Below are 21,599 nucleotides of genomic sequence, written 5' to 3'. Positions count from 1 at the left end.
AAAACTAAATACTTATATATTATTCTCACCCTCCCTAATAGTAATGATATAATTTGATTCTCTAAAACTACCAGACTTTTATATATTACTTAGTACCTCTGGACTAGAAAACACTTCAAAAGTCTAATCCATACAATTTGGGGCCAAAAGTACTTACTTTTTTTTTTTTTTAAATAGCAAACATTCTGGGAGGTATGTTAAAAAAAGTCTAATTTTTTAAATTAGCGATACTTTTATGTTGAAAGACATGTTAAGATATACTTACTGCTTATCTGTCCACAGCAATCAATACAGAAGTATAAATATTAGATCAACATCTAACCAACGAGAAAAAAAAAAAAATACTGCTACATCAGCTGATTTTTCTCTCTTTGAATTTAATGAGTTTACATCAAAAAGTTAGGTAGTCATTTTACATTTAAGGAATAAAAATCTTTTTAAAAAAAAAGCAATACAAAGAGAAGATTTTAACCAAGTTTACATTTCTTTTTGCTATAGTTTTTAACAATTCATCTCATCATATTACAATGTGCAAATGCATTTGCAGCACCCATTACAATCATGACACTAAATTTAAGGAAGTACATTGTTACTAATGGCCCTCAGAGGAAACTGATTTACCTTCTATTAAAAACTCTACAATATATAAGCATTACATAATAATGCTACTTCACCACCATTTGTCACAAGAACCATCACCAGAGTTTTCTGGAAATGAGTCCACACACAAATTAAATATTTAAAAGGTGAAATGTTCCTTATTTTAACTTCAGCAAGATCTTTCTTTTTCATTGTTAAGAAACACTTTAATAGTTCTAAAGTAAAAGCTGTTAAGAGTAGAGTCCAGATAGCTAAAACTGTACTCCTGAGTTCAAACTTACAGATAAGTCTTTTGTAAATAGTTCTCAATAAAATATCCTCCCTCCCCAGCCCCGTCCCGAATCTTGAATTTTTTCTTACAAAACTTTGGTCAAGAGTAGAAATATATCCAGGCAGATATGTATGCCATATGATAGCAAGAACGGTAAAGCCCAACTAATGACTTTGGGTTTTAGAAATAGAAGGCAATTAAAATGTACTCAAAGTTACATTAAGAAAAGCTTTCACTGGGTAATATTGAAACAGTCACAAAGGTTAAGAAAATACTGATATCAAAGTACAAATGACTACAATGTTAAAATAGACAAAAACTACTATACAAGAGCCTCTTTTAAAATTAAAAATAAAGAACACAACACATGAGTCAGGATTGTTTTCCTGTTCTACTCATAAATTTTAGTCTTTATATGCAGAGGGTTGGGTTGGTTATGTTGACATCTAGTAGAGTTTCTTATGACATCTGATGAAGTCTCGTTCCAACTTCAGACGGTGGCTCTTCCCTAAAGAACTTCTTGATTTTGGTCACATCTTGGTCATTGTACAATTTCAAAGTAGTGCAGTATCGCCATGATGTGCTGAGGCATGAAGACATATCCTGTGTACAGTGCCATCCCCACGATGGAAACCAGCATGGAATCTAAGTTGTAGTTAAGGAAACTTCATTTACTTTTTCTCAGTTTATCCAAACCTAAATCCCCAAATTTTTTCAACAATTGTTCTATGTGGAAGTACCCATTCATTTAATGCTTTCTCATACCTACCAAGTATTTATAAAGAACTAATAAGTATAATTATAGCCACTAACCTTAACTATGCCTAACACCATTCTAAGTTTTTTAAGCTCATTTTGTCTTCACCGTCACCTTACATGGTGCATACTATTATTCTCCCTATTACATTTCAAAACATCAGCCTGCTTAAAATGAAGCAGAGAAAGCGACTCTGTTCAATCTAAGAAACAGAAACATATAGGAATAAAATTGTACAGTATTTAATGACTGCAAAAGGTCTACAAGCTTGAACAATAAGAATGTCTGATCCAAGAATTTTAGAATTATTTAAACTAGAATGTGGCTAAGATATTGGCTTTAGAGCCAAAGATAAGATCAATCATATACTAGTGACATAAACTGATAATAGCTGCTACTATTAAACATTTATTATTATTATTATCACTAAACTTTGCAACAACATCAAATAAAAGCCACCTTGATAACCTAAACCATAAACATTCTGCACTGTGGTCCTTTCTCCGCATTCCAAAAGGAATGTAAACTGTATAGGGGGCTTCCCTGGTAGCACAGTGGTTAAGAAATCACCTGCCAATGTGGGGGACATGGGTTCGAGCCCTGGTCCAGGAAGATCCCACGTGCCGTGGAGCAACTAAGCCCATGCACCACAACTACTGAGCCTGCGCTCTAGAGCCCGCGAGCCACAACTACTGAAGCCTGCATGCTGCAACTACTGAAGCCCGTGCACCTAAAGCCTGTGCTTCACAACAAGAGAAGCCACAGCAATGAGAAGCCCTCGCACTGCAAAGAAGAGTAGCCCTGCTCCCCAGAACAAAAGAAAGCCCGCACGCAGCAACAAAAACCCAACGCAGCCAAAAATAAATAAAAATTTAAAAATTTATAAAAAATAAATAAACTGTATATGTGCAAGTCAACAAGGAGCCCTCCTCTTGGGCCACACGAAATACTACTAACAAAAATTATGTAAAACCTGAGGGCTTTTTGCTTTGCAGAGTCATGCTAAGGGGAATAACTCCTTCTGAACTGGGACTGTGTTTTATGCACTCATTCATTCATTCATTCATTCATTCATATTCTCTCTCTCCCCTCCTCCCCCACCTCCTGCCTTACATACCTTCAGCTCTACATACTAGTAGTTCTATAATACCTTACATTCCTTTATGAGAATATAGGGTTTAAATAAACAATGTGATTACTACCAGCTAATATTTGTGTAACAGTTTAGTTGACAAACCTCTGTTATGTATTATCTTGCTTGGCCTTTACGGCTTTCCTGTGAAATGTTTATGCACTAGCACTCATCAGAGACTCACAAAACACTGAGGTGACTTGTCCAGGGTCACACAGGAAGCTGTCTTCAGAGCCACAGCTCAAACCTGACTCAGACCCTAAGTCCATTCCCCTCATCTGGCAAACATGGGTGAAAAGTCTCCCATAATTTTTTTTTAAATGAAATTAAAATCATAATGATTTTGGGACTTCCCTGGTGGTCCAGTGGTTAAGACTCCACGCTCCCAATGCAGGGGGAACAGGTTCGATCCCTGGTCAGGGAACTAGATCCCACATGCTGCAACTAAAGATCCCGCACGCTGCAATGAAGATCCCACATGCTGCAACTAAAGACCTGGCACAGCCAAATAAATAAATAATTTTTTTTTAAAAAAAAAGATTCCCACATGCTGCACAGCACGGCCTTAAAAAAAATCATATTGATTTTATAGTGGGATTTTACAGTCTTCATGGGAGGGGTCAGCCTGCATTCAGTCTTAGCTTTTAAGCTAAGGTTGGTCAAGTGTGGGTCCCAAGGTGGGGAGGGCAAGTTCTTGCTGATTAACAACCATTATTTGGTGAGTTACATTTTTCTGGGGGTAGGAGGAGCAGCTGGGTGATGGGTAAGGGGGTTAGGAGGAAGGCCTTGGTGACAGGGAGACAGCCACAGTGGACATTCTTAGTCCTTCAGTGTCCCTCACAGTGCCCAGAATGGTGACCAGGACAATTTGGACACAGGGGTATCCTGAAGCGTGATTTATGAAGAAGATGGACAGGACTTTGGAAATGGGTCACTGCATATGGCGGCAGAGGCCAGTGTCACATCTGGGGCGAAACTGATGACCCTGTTGGGGGTACCTGGGTTGGTGCTGCTATCCCTGTGAAGAACTTCACAAGAGGGAGGGTGTTTGCAGGAAGGAGATGTGCACTGGTAGAGTTGCAGACGTCAGATGTGGGTAGTTCTCCCATGACCTTTTTTTTTTTTTTTTTTTTTTAATTTACTTAGCCAAGTTGGGTCTTTGTTGCTGGGCACCGGCTTTCTCTAGTTGCAGCGAGTGGGGGTTACTCTTTGTTACGGTGCACGGGCTTCTTGTTGCGGAGCAAGGGCTCTAGGCATGCGGGCTTCAGTAGTTGTGGCTCACGGGCTCTAGAGCGCAGGCTCAGTAGTTGTGGCTCACAGGCCTAGCTGCTCCGCGGCATGTGGGATCCTCCCGGACTGGGGCTCGAACCCATGTCCCCTGCATTGGCAGGGAGACTCTCAACCACTGCGCCACCAGGGAAGCCCTATGACCATTTTTTTAATTTACTTTTTAGCCTCCCTTAATCCAGTTCTTTCTTAAACAACCACTTTGTATTCACCACTCAATTTCTTTAAAAAAAAAAAAAAAGTACAAACTTGCTGCTTCCATATCATTACTCATCACCCACACAACCATCTGCCTTCTACCTCTCCAGGCTATAGACACTGCTCTCAGGGCACCAACGACCTCCTATCAAATCCAATGGCTATCTGAATTGACACTATTTTCATCTTTCCTCTTCAAAACTCCTTCACCTCTGGGCTGAGGTACTTCTCTGGTGCTCTCTTCCCTTCTCTCGCACCATTTTCCTAGTTCACTGGCTCTTTTTCCCTGTCTGCCACTAATGTGTAAGATGATTAGAGTTAATCTTGTGCTTTTCTCCCAAACATCCACTCCAGCCCTCCTGCTAGTACAGCAGCCGTGCTCTTTGGGTGGGCCTAACACCTATCCCAACTCCAGGGATAAGCCCTGACTCATCTGAACCAGTTAAGATCTTCTCTTTTTACAAATGCCCACCCCCCAAATCTGATCAACCAGCTCAAAGTTTAGGAGTTCTGCCAGGAATCCAGGAACACAGATTCTCCTTCTAAAATATGCAGTTTGCTGATAGAATCCTGGAATCACTGGAGTCACTTTGCCTCCATGAGGAAATCAAAACTCGGAACAAAGTTGACAGATGAAGGTGGCGGAACAAAAATAATCGCAGAAAAATGGAGCTAGAACCCTGATCAAATGGCCTGAAGCCACCCTACCACTGGATTTTCAGGTACATAAGCCAATACATACGCCCTTTACCCATAAACCACCTTTAGATATTCTTTGTCATACTTGCAGTTGAAAGGATTCTAAATGATAAATGGAGTTCCCAATGATTTGTCTTGGGCCTACACACACTTATAACTTAAACAACCACCTTAATGTTGTTGACCTGACCCCACCTTCTATACTGCAGACAAGTATTTCCTATGATACTGGACATTTCCACCTATGACAGGCTTAAATTCACAGAGCCAAAACTGAACTCATTACCTTTCTCCAAAACTACTTCTTCCTATAGGTCCTATTTTCCAATGATTTGAAAATTGTTGACACACTATCTGATATAACTATAGATTAACTATTTGCCTAGTCACTCAATCTAGAAATTGCTTTGATTCCTTCTCCCCAAATTCAAATTATTTAAGACTTCTCCATTCTTTCCAACCACACAACAAATGACTTTTATCTCATGTTCCCCTACCCTTATCAATGATAAATGATTGAGGTATTTATCATTCCTTACTTAATCACTTAAAAGCTCCCACTTTAGGCCTCTGGCTATTTTCCATGTCTCTCTTTACATTTTAAAATGCATGCTTCCCAATGCCTCTAGGATAGCACTTGGAATTCTAAGCCAAGCATCTGAGGACCTTTCCAATCTAGCTCAAGTACCTGGTCTTAGGTTGGAGTGCAAGAAGTAGACAAGAATTGAGAGGCTGGAACAGGGATTCTTGTATAAGCTATTCTGAAGGGAGTTTTATCAGAAGGGGAGTGAGCAGAACAGAACAGAGCAGGGGGGAAAGCTGAGGAGGTTCAGGAGCTCAGCTCTCACAGGGCGCTCTGGAGCATGAATTGTACCACATATTGGTGTTGCTTTGAGGCAACAGGCCTGATCTTTTGTATCCCTTAATCTGTCAATCACTGGCTGTGCGATAGGCTGAGGAAAAACCACCTGGGCGAGACAGCTGCCTTGGCCAAGGACAATAGTCTGGAGAAGGGGGAAGCTAGAAGGCTGTAGCAGACAACACTCCCAGCAGCAAGGGAGAAGTACATCAGCTGGCAAAGGGGATCAAGGTAGGGACCAAAAGCATCTACAGTTGACCCTTGAACAACATGGGTTTGAACTGCACAGGCCCACTTATACGTGGATTCTTTTCAATAAATACCTACTACAGCACTACACAATCCACAGTTGGTTGAATCTGCAGATGTGGAGCCACAGATACAGAGGACCCGACCGTAAAAAGTTATACTCAGATTTTCAACTATGCACGGGTCAGCACCCCTAACCCCTGCTTGTTCAAGGGTCAACTGTACCATGCTGCTTTTCCATCATACCTCCCAACACTCCAAGTCATCCCCCAACAAACACACATCCTACTCATGCCATATTACACGAGTCTCAGAAAACAATGTTCTATATTTTCATACTGCTCTGCCTTTGATTACGGTTTAATAATGTGACTAAGGATAACAGCAGTGGCAGCTTTCACTTTGTCTAGTGTGCACACGGCACTGTGTTAAGCCCTTCAGTAATATCCCGAAATCAGAGTAAGCAATGGAGCCCATTCCAAACCAAGTCAAACTCCTAAAATGTGTTCTTAACCATTACACTATAATATCTTCCTTTGTACGAAAAGTCCTATCCCTCCAAGTAAAACCTAAACATTCTTAGAGCTCAGCTAGTCATCTCCTCTCGTATGAGGCTCTCCCTAGCACTCATACTTTTTCTATTCTTACCCCAACGTCCTGGCAGAATTAACTATTCCCTAATGCTCATCAAGTTCTTTACTCGTATCACACAGTGCTTATCACCTGACATTACCTATTTGTAGATGTACTGATATTTATTTCATCCAGATTATCAACTCCTTGAACACAGGAACAATGTCTAATCATTTTTGTATCTCCAACATCTAACATAACACACACTTAATAAATATTTGATGAATAAAGGAATTGCTTAAGAAATGTTATTTGACTCTAGATTCACTGTGGTGCTTTCTACGTATTCCACATATTACTGTGACCAACAAACTCTAAAGCAACTACAGCAAAGAAAACCAAAATCTGTTTCTAAGCAATACTATATTTTCAAGATGCTTTTTGGGTTTTTTAACAGCTTTTAGGTAAGACTTACGAATGTATACACAAAGCAAATGAAATGGTATGATAATAATCTTCAGGTCATTGGCTCAAATTCAAGTAAGAATTACTAAAAACAGCCATTTGAATGATTATATTATGTACTCTTTTTTTTTTTTTTTTTTTGCGGTATGCGGGCCTCTCACTGTTGTGGCCTCCCCCGTTGCGGAGCACAGGCTCCGGACGCGCAGGCTCCGGACGCGCAGGCTCAGCGGCCATGGCTCACGGGCCCAGCCGCTCCGCGGCATATGGGATCCTCCCAGACCGGGGCACGAACCCGTATCCCCTGCATCGGCAGGCGGACTCTCAACCACTTGCGCCACCAGGGAGGCCCTATTATGTACTCTTTATGGCACTATAATTCTTCTATTTAGTATGGAGCATGTATCAGTTAACATGCATAAATTAGCTTAACAGAGATTGTTCTACTATAAGACAGGAATCTGAAACTTAGGCTCAATTTTGTGAACATTAAATTGTCAAACCTTTAATCTTTTATATGCATATAAAATCAGGACATCTTTCCAAGTGAAACAAGAACTTATCAAAACTTTTTTTTTTTTCTTGGCCACACCAAAGGAATGCAGGATCCTAGTCCCCCCCACCAGGGATCGAACCTGTGCCCCCTGAAATGGAAGCGCAGACTCTTAACCACTGGACCACCAGGGAAGTCCCTAGAACTTATCAAAACTTGAAAAGATGTTTTGCCTGGTTAAAATATTAGACACTAGAGTTCATGACTTTCTACAGCATTATGCTGTGATGCATACATGTGGAGTAATAACAAATAAATGGCAATTATATATGATAAATTCAGGATAGTGGTTACTTAGTGGGGTGAAATGGGAAGAGGAAGAAGGGAGATCAAGTGAGAAGGGGCACAAAGGGTCTTCAAATGCATGTTTTTCATCAGTAGTTGGTGGTATGGGCACACTTCATTATATTATTCTTTATGGGTTTTTTTATTGCATGCCTGAATAGTTAATAAGTCTTACTTATTCTTTTAATAAGTAAGAACTGTAAAGGAAAATGGAACTGCATATAGTACTAGACTAAAAACTGTTTTATTTGAAGGATCTTTTTCCCTGGCAAAGTTTGGGTTAGGCATCACTGGATCTAATTTGCTACTAGGAAATAAACAGAAAATCTTAGCTCTCAGAAACAGAATAAACAACTCTCAATTCTGACCAAGAAAACAGAAAATTACCAAAAGTCACTTGCACCTAGATGCAAATGCCAATTATTAGCTACTCAAAATAATAACAATAATAACAATAAACCTAAACTTTTACCCAGAGCCACTTATTAAATTTAACTTTTAATTCTATTTCCCTCAAAAAACAGTTTCTGTATTCTGATCCCACTTCTCCTAAGTATTTCCAGAAACACAATAATTAAAGAAGCCTCTAAAAGTAAGTTTTCTATACAATTAAATTTCAAAATTATTCCCCAAAATTATCCTAAAGCTCTCAACCATAAGAGAACATTTTTTTACTGAAGTATAGTTGATGTACAATGTTTCAGGTGTACAGCAAAGTGATTCAGATATACATATATTCTTTTGTAGATTGTTTTCCATTATAGGTTATTACAAGATACTGATTATAGTTCCCTGTGCTACACAATAGGTCCTTGTTGTTGATCTGTTAATCCCAAATTCCCAATTAATCCCTGCCCCCCAAATAAGAGACTATTTAAAACTGACTTAACTATACAGTGAAACTCATATTAAATGAACAAGTAAACAATGGGACCATGAGGAATTTCTACTAGCCTTAATAATCACCTTGCAAAACATGCAAAAAAGTGCCTTTTAATAAGTAACTTTCTACAAATGCGACTTAAGCAATTTTAGCCATGTAGCTGAAATAGCTCCAATACACTGAGTGGAATACTCCCTGAGATTATGCTTGGCACCATTCAAAACAGCAGTTTTATTGTGACATTTGCAAGGTTGGGGAACATGTGACCTTCATCTTCTTAGAAATGTTCTCACAAACAGAGCTAAGCGTACACCATTTAGAATATAACAGCTATTATTTGCTATCTGGGTACTTGAGTGGATTTCTCAATCCACTGCGCTCTTTAACACACCTCTCAAAGTTTAAAGTATCCTTGACACACTGTGAAGTACAAGAAATGGATACTGGAATCACCATGGCACTGGAAGAGACCTAGGGTTGAGCTGCAATTCTGCCAATCCCTGGTTGTTTCAAAAACTCTCTGATCACTAGTCTCCTTATCTATGGTTTGGGGACACACATCACCTACCTTTCAGGGTTGATATAAAAATTTGGAATCAAATCTATTCTGCAACAAAAGGTAATATAATCTTTATTGAAATTATTATTTGAGGGCTTGGGCACTTAACATTATGACTCAGACCTCTGTTTGGAAATTGCCCAAGGTCACCCTGCTATTAACTTGTTATTTATAGTATAATCCTAAGGCATCACAACCTCTCTGGACCTGAGTTTCTTCTCCATAAAATGAAATCCCTTCCTGGATTAATGTTAGGATCCCACTTGCTTGGAGAGGGCATTTAAGTACCACTTCTCAATCATCCTTAATGTAATCTTCTCTTTGAGACACTGAGGCACACACACACACACACACACACACAGAGAGAGAGAGAGAGAAAATGTAAATATTCAGTGTTATATAATACACATATATTGGAAGGTAATACACAAAATGATAGAGTAATCTTTCCATTTACCAAGCCCTTACTGCTGTTTGTATAAGTATCAGCAGCTGTACCAAGATTAATCACGTTTATGTTTTAGAGGGGGAACCGTGATTCAAGAAACATAGAATAAAGCTAGTGAAACCCAGACTATAACAAACCAAAAACCTCAAAAATTAAAAAATATGTCTTTTCTGTTTTGTGTGTATGTAACTGTCTCTACCACTGAATTTTAAGTGCTTGAGAGTGAACGCCTCGGCTGCTCTTTGCTTCCAGTTGTAGCGCATTGTTAGACAAAGCAGGCACTTCATCAACCATTCAAGAACTGAGCAGATAATGTGCCAGGATTGTGCAGGCACTGCCGATAATTGTTTGTTCAAGGGCTGAGTGAACAATCAGAGGTTATTTATAACCTGAACATAACATAAATACTTTATGGGTCCAATGGATTAAAAGCAAATAGATGTGAAACCATATATCTGTGTGCTGTTTGCTGTTTTCTTTAACAGGGATCCCCAGCTAATCATGAGCTGATAAGTTCCCAGTTAGACAGGAAAAAATAAATAAATAAAGACTTTTTGCCCATACAAGGGATTGGCCATCCCCAGTGCTTTTCTCAGCAACTTAAAAAAAAAAAAAAAAAGAGGAAATGCTTTAAAGTTAAATACAGTACATCAGAAGTAAGACCACAGTAACTAACATTTCCTGCCCTAACCAGTAACCCCGTACTATCACCGCCTACTTTAGCAACCTATTCGCAAGACTTTGCAGAAACCAAAAGTAGCTCCTCATTGGGAAAAGGGCAGGGGCCTTTGTCCCAGTGGGTATGATTTATTCCTCTTCACTAGTCTAATTTCAATGTTTTCAGTCTCTGATGGCCCTGGTCACATCAAAAAACAAAGCTAAAATGTCATCTAAAACAATCCAATCTTCTATTAGTCAAATTCCTTTTGTAAAACTAACTCTAAAAAGCTACTTTTATCCTCAGAAATATTCAAAAGTTTTGATAAATTTAATTTTTTTAAGGAATCATCTTAAAGGAAAACAAAGTATCTGACAAAGTATTACCATAGGCTGTTTGGTGAAAAGCAATCAAAGCTCTAAGGGAAAGCAGGTGTCAGCTGCTGAGTGATGCTCCAAAAAGGACTCTTTCATATTACTGCAGGTTTTGTCCCTTGACCTCGAAAAACTAGAGACCATCACCAAAAGAAATGTTAAGAAAGCTTATTTTGGGACTTCCCTGGTGGTCCAGTGGTTAGGACTCCGTGCTTTCACTGCCGAGGGCACGGGTTCAGTCCCTGGTTGGGGAACTAAGATCCTGCAAGCTGCGTGGCATGGCCAAAAATTAAAAAAAAAAAAAAAAAAGAAAGCTTATTTTTACCAAATATATCACTTTTGATGCTTTCCTAGTTGCCATAAATGAAAGCAAGTAGAAGATAATGATATGGTTATAGTCCTGTGTAAGTCAGCCACTTTGATATTCTTGGGCCATAGTAAAGGATATCACATCAGCATCAGAGGTTACTGTTAGCAAGCAAAACCCATTCTCTGAGCTTTCTGTAGTGTTGGTCATACTTAAGTATGGAAATTGATTTTAGAACAACTTGATGAGGAACTGTTTAAAAACTAAACAAACAAAAAAGCCTGCTGCTGAAACCAGCAATGATCATGTTCAGCTCTGAGCTGAAATCCTAGAAATGGTTTGTAGCTCTGAACCCAGAGACACCAAGGCTATGTATCACTACATGTCTTTATAATTAGAGCTTCTATTAATCACATGAAGATCTAAGTCCCAGGGTCAAGGGGGAAAAATTACCTGTTTGCTCTAGAATATAATCTGTTCTGCTATAACACATTTCTGGAACATCAATTAACTCATATATGACTAGGATATCACAGGAGCTGCATGGTTTCACATGGGATTTTTCGTAAATTAGGGGCGCCAGATTAATGAGGAAAGAATTATAATCTTCAGCAAGAAACATCCCTCGGCTCAGCAGCTGCAGTCCTTTTAGCTCTATTTTAAGAAAATTAAAAATTAGCATCTATACCTGGGCTCCCTCTCCAGAAAGGTACACCTCCAGGCTAGCGCAGCTCCCAAATAATGGCAGGACTGCACTGCCTCCTGCACCTCCTCGACGGCAGCCCACACCATCTCCATCACTTCAGCAGTTCCAGTCAACTCTGTCCATGCATTTTTAATGTCCCCTGGGGCAGCGCCCAGCCTGCCTGCCCAGGCTATCCAAGTTGTCCCCCAAGATGCCAATCATTGTTTTCATTAGCACCTGCTTACGAAGTTGCATAGATTTTGAGGGGCTAATGATATTTTCCCATAAACTTTTATTTGAAAATTTTTCAGGAACGCTTACAACACTTGATGGCCAAAATTCTTGTATTAGTAGTAATTCTACTTTTCATAACCATTGATCATAAATACAATACTGTCTTTCTATCATTCCATCACTACTATTTTTTATTATTATTATTGTTTCTGGCTGCATTGGGTCTTTGTTGCTGTGCGTGGGCTTTTCTCTGGTTGCGGCGAACAGGGGTTACTCTTCATTGTGGTGCGTGGGCTTCTCATTCTGGTGGCTTCTCTTGTTGAGGAGCACGGGCTCTAGGAGTATGGGCTTCAGTAGTTGTGGCACCTGGGCTCAGTAGTTGTGGCTTGCGGGCTCTACAGCACAGGCTCAGCAGTTGTGGCGCACAGGCTTAGTTGCTCTGCGGCACGTGGGATCTTCCTGGACCAGGGATTGAACCTGCATCCCCTGCACTGGCAGGTGGACTCTCAACCACTGCACCATGAGAAAAGCCCCCATAACTACTATTTTTTAAGCATTCCAATTCATGAAAAGTATATATCCTCTCTTAAGTAAATCTTTTAGAACATAGAGTTTTAATTATTAAAATTGAGCATTGGGGTTTTTTTTAATCTAAAGAATTTACCTTCAACTTCCCTGGTGGCGCAGTAGTTAAGAATCCGCCTGCCAATGCAGGGGACACGGGTACGAGCCCTGGTCCGGGAAGATCCCACATGCCCCAGAGCAACTAAGCTCCTGCGCCACAACTACTGAGCCTGCACTCTAGAGCCCACGAGCCACAACTACTGAAGCCCACGCACCTAGAGCCTGTGCTCCGCAACAAGAGAAGCCACCGCAATGAGAAACCTGCGCACCGCAACGAACAGTAGCCCCGCATTCTGCAAATAGAGAAAGCCCATGCACATCAACGATGACCCAACCCCAACGTAGCCAAAAAAAAAAAAAAAGAATTTATCTTATCCTTGCTCCTAAGCACCACAAATGTTACAACAATCAAACCCTGAGCCGGGTTGTGGGGTGGAGGAGGTCACAAGGTCTTTAAGAATATGAAGCAGTGGAGACAGGATCCACATTCAGCTCTACTGAAAAATCATTGGTATCACATGCAGATACACTGTAGATCATCTGTATGTGCTTTGTCCCCACTGCCATCAACCTCCCATGACTCTCCCTGACATCCTAGTACAGATCACCTAGTTCTTGTGTAGCATAGTTTTTCTCTTCCACCTTTCCTGAAAGAAAAGAACATTTTCCTACTAAAGAAAAAGTTATAATATCCTAAGGAGTACAGACAAGGGATAGTCTAACATTCTCACATAGCCAGCCAAATATCCAGGCAGTGTCAAACAGGCTAGAGCAGCTGTTTTCAAACTAAAGCACAGGAGCCCTGGAGGAACAAGACTTTTCAGAGGATTAGAATCAGTTAAGGGGAATCAGTTTACAAATCTTCAGCTTCCACTGTACTCTCTCCTCAAGCTGATCTGAGAACTGCGATCTGCTACGTCTCCTTCCCATCCCCCACCCCTTACAACTTCACTTCTCTCACTATACTTCCAGAATCTTACAATTAGCATTTCCCCAGGGTATAAAATAACCTCTGGGACAGCAAACAAAGGAATAGTAACTAACTTACATTGTACCTTATTTCGTTCAGGTAACAGACTCCTGGCACAGCTCCAAACCTCACCTATCTATCCATCTAATAATGTGAATTTGGAAATGAGACACCTTTCCAATCTGGGCCCAGCAAAATACCTCCAGCAAGGAGGATGGTGAGAGGGGCCGTTCTGCCATCACTGAGGTAGTGACCAGAGAATCCACTGTCAACATTCACAAGCGCACCCATGGAGTGGGTTTCAAGAAGCGTGCCCCTCAGGCACTGAAAGAGATCCAGAAATCTGCCATGAAGGAGACAGGAACTCCAGATGTGCACAGTGACAACAGTTTCAACAAAGCTGTCTCGGCCAAAGGGTTATGGAATGTCCCATACTGTATCCACGTGTGGTTGTGCAGTTGTCCAGAAAACATGAAGCTGAAGATTCACCAAACAAGCTCTATACGTTGGTTACCTAAGTACCTGTCACCACTTTGAAAAACCTATAGTCAATATGGATGAGAACTAACCACTGATTGTCAAATAAAATTATAAAACAGCAACAACAAAAAAGTGAGACAGGACTGAAGGTGTTTACATAACAATTATTTGAACAGAAAAATGACACCGAGCTTTTCCTGACAGAAATTAAGACTGATTTTGCCTATTTGGCTTCACAGTGAGGACCAGCTTTGCCAATCAGGTCATGTGATGAATGTTTTCTATGAATTGTGTAAGAAAAAAACTATAGTTTTAAGGTTTTAGCAAAAACACAATAATTTTTAAAAAGCAAAAAATTAAATCTTTTGTAATTGTCTAAATTCACTATGAAAGATTTCAGATGTCAACTTAAATGAGTGAGAGGATACACAGTATGTGCTTTTTGTTCTTTTAGGGAATACACAAATGAAAAGTTTGAATACCACTGGGCTGGAAGGTTGGAACTATTAATTTATCAGTTACAGAGACCTCCCTGGCGGTCCAGTGGTTAAGACTCCACACTTCCACTGCACGGGGCTCGGGTTTGATCCCTGGTCGGAGAACTAAGTAAGATTCTGCGTGCTGCACGACTCAGTTACAAAAAAAAAATTTTTTTAATTAAAAATAAAAATAAAATAATAATCAGTTACAGTTATTCCTAGCTCAGCTTTCCTCATTTAGCCCTCCCTGGTAATGGAAAACTGCATTCATTTCTACAAAAGGAAGATCAAATGAAATGGCATAGGGCTTCCCTGGTGGCGCAGTGGTTAAGAATTCGCCTGCCAATGCAGGGGACACGGGTTCAAGCCGTGGTCCGGGAAGATCCCACATGCCGCGGAGCAACTAAGCCCGAGCGCCACAACTACTGAGCCTGCCCTCTAGAGTCCACGAGCCACAACTACTGAGCCCGAGTGCCACAACTACTGAAGCCCGCACACCCACAGCCCATGCTCCGCAATAAGAGAAGCCACCACAATGAGAAGCCTGCGCACCGCAATGAAGAGTAGCCCCTGCTCAGCACCCCCCCGCCCCCGTCTATGCGCAAAGACCCAATGCAGCCAAAAATAAATAAATAAATAAACTTATTAAAAAAATAAATTAAATAAACTGTCAAACATGTTAATTACTCTAGTATACTGACAGGTGAAGAAAGAACATACAGCTTAAAATGAAGCGCTGGGGAGGGGGAGGGGCAACACAGGGGTAGGGGTAGGGGAGTGGGAGATACAAACTATTGGGTGTAAGACAGGCTCAAGGATGTATTGTACAATGCAGGGAATATAGCCAATATTTTGTAACAACTGTAAATGGAAAGTAATCTTTAAAGTTGTATAAATTTTTTTTAATTTTAAAAAAAGGAATGCTTGTTTTCATTATCACTCAAAGCCTATCTCAATCCAAAATATCTACCTTTGCTTCTACCCTTGCCTCCTCCAGCCACCCTTAATTTATTCCAAATCCTGCAACCGAAGTAAATCTTTTCAAACTTAAAAAGCCAGATTGGATCACTCCTCTATCAAACCTTTCAAGAGTACCTTTTTTTTAATATATATATATATATATATATATATATATATAAATTTATTTATTTATTTATGGCTGCATTGGGCCTTCGCTGCTGCGCGCAGGCTTCCTCTAGTTGCAGCGAGCGGGGGCTACTCTTCATTGCGGTGTGCGGGCTCAGTAGTTGTGGCTTGTGGACTCTAGAGCACAGGCTCAGTAGTTGTGGCACACGGGCTTAGTTGCTCCACGGCATGTGGGAACTTCCCAGACCAAGGCTCGAACCTGTGTCCCCTGCGTTGGCAGGCCGGTTCCCAACCACTGCACCACCAGGGACGCCCAAGAGTACCCTTTTTTACCAAAATTAAAAATCAAAGTCCTTACAAAGACCTCCAGGACCTCCAAAGAGTCTGACCTCACCGCCTAGGACTCTCCCGCACACTCACTCTGCACTGGCCATACCTGCCTCAGTGATGGCCTTCATCCATGCCAGGCAGGCTCTGGACTCAGGGACTTTGCAATGGCTAGTCCCTCTGCCAGCTCTGCTCTTCCCTCAGATTTCTACCCTGCTAACTCCCTCACCTCCTTTATCTTTTTACTCAAATATGCTTTTGCAATGAAGCCTCTCCTGATATCTCTTTAAAAACAGTAACTCCATCCCATCCACACATTTCTTATCCCCCGACCTACATTTCTGTTTTCCATAATGCTTACCACCTAACATACTATATATTTCACTTTTTTTTTTTGGTAACATCTCGCTGCCTGCAGGATCTTAGCTCCCTGACCAGGGATCGAACCCATGCCCCCTGCAGTGGAAGCACAGAGTCCTAACCACTGGACTGCCAGGGAATTCCCACTATATATTTCACTCATTATCAAAGTTTCCCAAGGACAGGGATCTCTGTCTCGTGCTCACTGATACATCACAAGCATCTAGGCCAGCATCTGGCACAAGGTACGCACACAGAAGTGTCTGTTCAATTAAAAAACAGTCTCAACCTACTTTTTCAACTTTATTTCCCACCCACTCTGCCTTAAAGAATCCCTGCTCCAGCCAAGTCAGCCTGGCGTACTCACCATCCCAACACATCTCTGCACCCCAGTCCACACCTTCTCCCCACCTGGGAGAAAATAAAGCAAAGAACTCAAATACCTCCCTGAAAGTTCTCTGAGTCCACCATGCTCTTCCTGCCCTGCATCCCAAAGCACTCACTGCCCAGCTCTTTCAGTGGAATAACAAGGGGTGGGGCAGGGATCCACCTGAGAACATGTGTCAATTCTAATTTTTCCTGAACTTGGATCTAATTTCCTGGAAGAAATGAAGTCCATCTTCTTGGAAACTTAGAACAGAACTCAGGATGTTGAAAATTTTTTTAATTAAAATAAACTTTAAAACCCTGTTCCTAGGATTTTTTTTCCCATTCAAAATGAAAAGAGCTTTGAGTCTCATGAGGAAAGGAAAAATGTATATTCCTGTGGTTTATTTTCCTACTTTATTAAATACAGTTAGTCCCCTTCAGTTCTACCATCTCCCACCTCCTCTCCCTTCTCCAGTGAGTAATTCTTCTTGGCTGTTCACTCCATGCCAGCCCCTGTATGCCAGCTGTTGTACTATACTACTGTACTTTTCAAGGTACTGTATTGTAAGAGTAAAAATGTTCTCTTTATTTTTTTTATTTGTTTTCTATTACAGTACAGTACTATGTAGCCAATTGTGTTAGTTGGGTACCTAGGCTAACTTTGTTGGACTTAATGAACAAATTGGACTTAACCGAACACGCTCTCGGAACTCGTCTGTATGTAGGGGACTTATTGTATTTAAATGTCAGTGAGAAAAATGTCAGTGAGAAAACTGTTACTGGATTTGAGTGACTCTACTCAAAAGGTATGAGCACCTCCCTTCATCTCCAGAACTCTCACTCCATGCCTAGGAGGCCGTACTGGAACATATATGACCCCCTTTCCTACTACTCACCCCCACTAATTCCACCCCAGACACACCAGCCACTCAGCTATCCCAGAAACAAGCCAGATACGCTGGCGCTTCAGGGCATTCCTAGTTACTGTTCCTTCTGCCTGGAATGCTCAATCCTCTGGAATTTTTCCCCTGCTTAAATCTTTCTAAATGTCCCCTCCCTGACCACTCTAACTAAGAGTCAAAGAACATGGACTCTTTCTTAGTTCCTATCTTCCTCTCCATTTTATTTTTCTCCGTAACAGCTATAACAATCTAATAATCTAATTTTTTACTTATTTATCTAGTGGGATTAGAATAAATATTTTTATCTGTTTTATTCACAGGTAAATCCCTACTATCTAGAATAGTATCTGGCAATTAGAAAGTATACAATACTTGTGGAATACAGAACTCAGCAAATGTACATGTTTTACAAATGAGTAGACAGAGCAATGCAAATGTTGTTAACATCTCCAAAATAAATCAAAGAAGTTCTTTCAATCTATAGCCTTTTCTACTTCTTTAAGTTTGAATTCTCTACAACAACTGAATGTTGTTCATCAGGAACAGTCAAGTTCCAAAGCTTCTCTAAAAGTGGCTTAAAATCAGTGCTTCTGCAATTTCTCTGAAATGACAAATCAACATATAAACAAATGTTTGTCAAAAAAAAAAAATGTTTGTCAAGCATTATTTGTGTGCCCAGCACTGTGGTTGAAAAAAAAAAAAAAAAAAAAAACTCTTTCCTTGAAGAAACATGGACTGTCTTTCAGGGGGAATCTAATTCCAAGCATAAACCAAAAAAACTGCCTGCATTTTGCTTAAAATAAATACAAATATAAAATGTCATGGAAACATATGAAGCCATTACAGAATAAACCTTTGTTTTTTTAATTAAAAGAACAAGGCTAAAATAACTTTTACTTATGCTTCCAATTATTTTAACAAAGATTTTTAATTTTCTAGCTCCCCTCAACAGCATGATTACAATGTTACCCAGTAAGGCACTACAGGGAGTGTCTCGCTGGTTACAAAACATGTCTTGGTTACAAAACCTGGTCTTTTCCTTTCCCACTGATGGCTGCCAATAGGGAAAGGGGACTTTCGAAACATGTTAAAACTTCCCCTCCAGAGGTGGACGTCAACAGGTCCCAGCAGGTCTCTTTCAGGTTGGTTGCAATCTCACTAGTGTGTGTGGTTTTTTTTTTTTTTTAATGAAATCATGTGGTCCCATAAACCAATGAGAAGTCAAATGCTTCAAAGGCAAAAACCCACAGAGGTACTACATATCATCATAATTTATTCATAATTTATTTCTCCATCCCCCCCAAGAAAAACACGGAGGTATTTATGACACTACTACTATTGCAATAAAATACAGAAAAACCTTAACACTGACACCATAGCATTTATCTATGTGCCAACAAAAGCCTTTAAGAGTAAAATTAGAGTGTAGACTCTGATAGTGGGGCCCTACATTCAACTTCTGATTTAAAGAGTTTCAATTTAGCACAACATTGTTTATGTTTAAATTCACTTTTTAATAACTTTAACTGAGTCAAGAGGTGGTCTATATTTTAGTATACATTTTACAAGGATGACCTCATGAGCTCCAACCTATAGAACTTAGAGTGAAACTAAACTGCAGCTACAAGTAAATGGTGCAGGAAATTAGGGCATACTTTACATTCAGACTCTAAATCCAAACTCTGCATTCTGGTTCTTAAACTCCAGGTTTGGAAAGAAATGCCAATAATAATAAAACTAAATTTCCTTGTAAAGCAGCTAAGACGCCTCAAAAGTATTGAGACAAAAGACTCAGCTTTGAGTACAATCCTATTGCTATTTGTTCAAGACAAATAAACACACTTATTAAGGCTTGGAATGAAATTACCTCAGTCACTCTACCACGTATTTGCAAAGTTGTTCTGAAGCTACTCCAAACTAAACCACACTGAAGACGAGAGGCCAAGCAAGTATGCTATATAAAATATTTTGTTTCATATTGGCCCTCAAGTTTTTTTTAAAAAGTTCTCTCTCATTAGTATTTATTCTGCAAGAATAATATCAAGGGATGTCAACATAGACAAATGAAGACAGACTCCAGGAAGCCTCTCTTCACAACCTTGAGTTATTAACTGAGCTTATGAAAGTTACATGAGTTAAGATACAGGCAAAGCACTTAGCACAGTTGCTTGGCTGGTAGTAAATGCTCTATAGTCGTTAACGAGTAGTTATTAGCCATCTACGAAAACACAGCTTCAAACGCTATCTACAACTAACCACATATTCCTTTTCGGGCTCGACTGTTACGGACTGTGCAAACAGCAAATTAATGAGTAGAACAGACTTTTTAAACCATCTTGAAGACCAAAAAGGTACGATTCACGAACTGCTTTCAAAAACTGTATTGGGATGCCATAAGCACAAATTCACAACCTGACTTAAAAGCCGATAAACTGGTTAGCATTCTTATTAGGACCAAAGCCAGCTAAATCAGGGACAGCTAAAGGTCAAAAGCGTCCAAGCCGGGAGCGATTTGCTCCACTTACACGGTCCCTGCCTCCCACGGGAACAGGAGATTGAATCAAAGGTTGGCACGGCCGAAGTGCAGGCGAGGGCAGACATCGCCCTAGGGGATCTCCTCCAGCAATAAAGACGCTTCTACCTCGGTCCAGTGACTCACCGGCGACCTCAGATCTCAAAAGACTTCTCGTCCCCCACCCCCCAACCGCGGGAGCGCCACCCTCGGCCCCGAGACCTCGGCCCCGCGTGCCCGCCGCGAAGAGGCGAGTCCACGCGCGCAGTTCCCGCGGGGCCGCCTCTCCGCCCTCCCGCCGCCCCGCGCCCGCCAGGCCCTGGGCCCGGGAGGATGCCGCCCGGGCCCCCGCGCCCCGACTCGGCCCCGCGCCCGCGGCCCGGGCAGGATACTGAACACAGTCCGCTCCCAGGGCTCCAGCATGTAGAGCGCCGTGACCAGCAGGTACTGGTAGTAGAACCAGGACATCTGTTTCCAGGCCCGCGCCAGCGCCATCCCTGCCACGCGCCTCCCGCGTTGCAGCCAAACGTCAGTCTGTCCGGCCGGCCTCCCGTTCGCGTCCTAGAGCCCCTGGCCGCCAGGCCCGCCTGCCCCGCGCCCATTGGCCGGCCCGGCCCGGAGCGTCACCCGTGGGCACGCCCAGCCCCGCGCGCTCCCGGGCAGCCGGCCGCGAGGCCCGCCCGGCCGGCGTTTATTGGCCAGGCCTCGGCCTCGCGCCGCGCCTTCTCCCTACCCGCGGTTCCCCCTCACGGGGCTGCGCCCACGCGAGCCCGAGAACTGTCCCCGCGAGAGCGCTCCGCCCGGCCCCGCCTCGCCCGGCCGTTGGTTGGGGGGGAGGGCGGTAGTGCCCGCTGCGGTCCTGCCGCAGGGGTCGGCCGTGGCTCCCTTACGCGATGGGTCCCCCGAGTCGGGCCCAGAAACGCCAGGCGAAGAAATATTTGTGGAATACCAGTGACGCCTTAGGCGTCCTACTGGGCTGGGAGATTACAGGGTGAATAGGAGCATATTAGGATCCTTACCTCTTGCAGTTTACGATCTAGGGGAGGAGACAGGCATTCATCACACAAATGCCAGAAAAGCTGTGATCGGTGCAGAGGGGGAGAGTAAGGTGCTCGGAGAGGGTGGGGAGGCGAGCATCGCCCAGTAGAGCAGGTCAGGAAAGGCATCTGTGAAGAAGTGATGCACACACTGCCCTCTTCCTCCTTCCCCACCCACACGCGGACTCACACACACAGAAGCACACCCACATAAACCAACATACCCCGTGCACTCCTTAACCTAAAGACAAGAGAGAGATTACCATAAATATGTCAATCTGCCCACCTCTCTTAGTGGCAAAAGGTGCCGTGTAGGTCAAGACTGGGAGAAGGACGCTGATCTGGTCGGTTCTGCAGATGACAGGCTGCTTGAGATCCGT

The 21,599-nt window shown here is 41.8% G+C and overlaps 1 protein-coding gene across 1 annotated transcript; it reads right to left on the bottom strand.

Annotated features, from left to right (window-relative positions):
* Window positions 1-407: 407 nt before the first annotated feature.
* Window positions 408-20,742, bottom strand: SPTSSA (serine palmitoyltransferase small subunit A). Its single transcript, XM_060098173.1, has 2 exons — window positions 20,575-20,742; window positions 408-1,516 (listed from the first exon to the last, which is right to left on the bottom strand). Exons 1-2 carry the CDS (start codon window positions 20,675-20,677, stop codon window positions 1,413-1,415), a joined length of 207 nt encoding a protein of 68 aa, XP_059954156.1. The 5' UTR covers window positions 20,678-20,742; the 3' UTR covers window positions 408-1,412.
* Between the last annotated feature and the right edge of the window lie 857 nt (window positions 20,743-21,599).

The sequence above is a fragment of the Mesoplodon densirostris genome, chromosome 4 (genome assembly GCF_025265405.1).
Source record: "Mesoplodon densirostris isolate mMesDen1 chromosome 4, mMesDen1 primary haplotype, whole genome shotgun sequence".
Lineage (NCBI taxonomy): Eukaryota > Metazoa > Chordata > Mammalia > Artiodactyla > Ziphiidae > Mesoplodon > Mesoplodon densirostris.
The sequence above is the reverse complement of the archived record's forward strand: the minus strand, read 5'-3'. Positions and strand labels throughout refer to the sequence as shown.

Bases quoted from the DNA above. Each gene is read 5' to 3' on its own strand.
- SPTSSA (XM_060098173.1), bottom strand. From the start codon at position 20,677: ATGGCGCTGGCGCGGGCCTGGAAACAGATGTCCTGGTTCTACTACCAG. The intron at 1,517-20,574 runs GTATCCTGCCCG...ACTACAACTTAG, and splicing joins CTGGGAGCGGACTGTGTTCA to ATTCCATGCTGGTTTCCATC.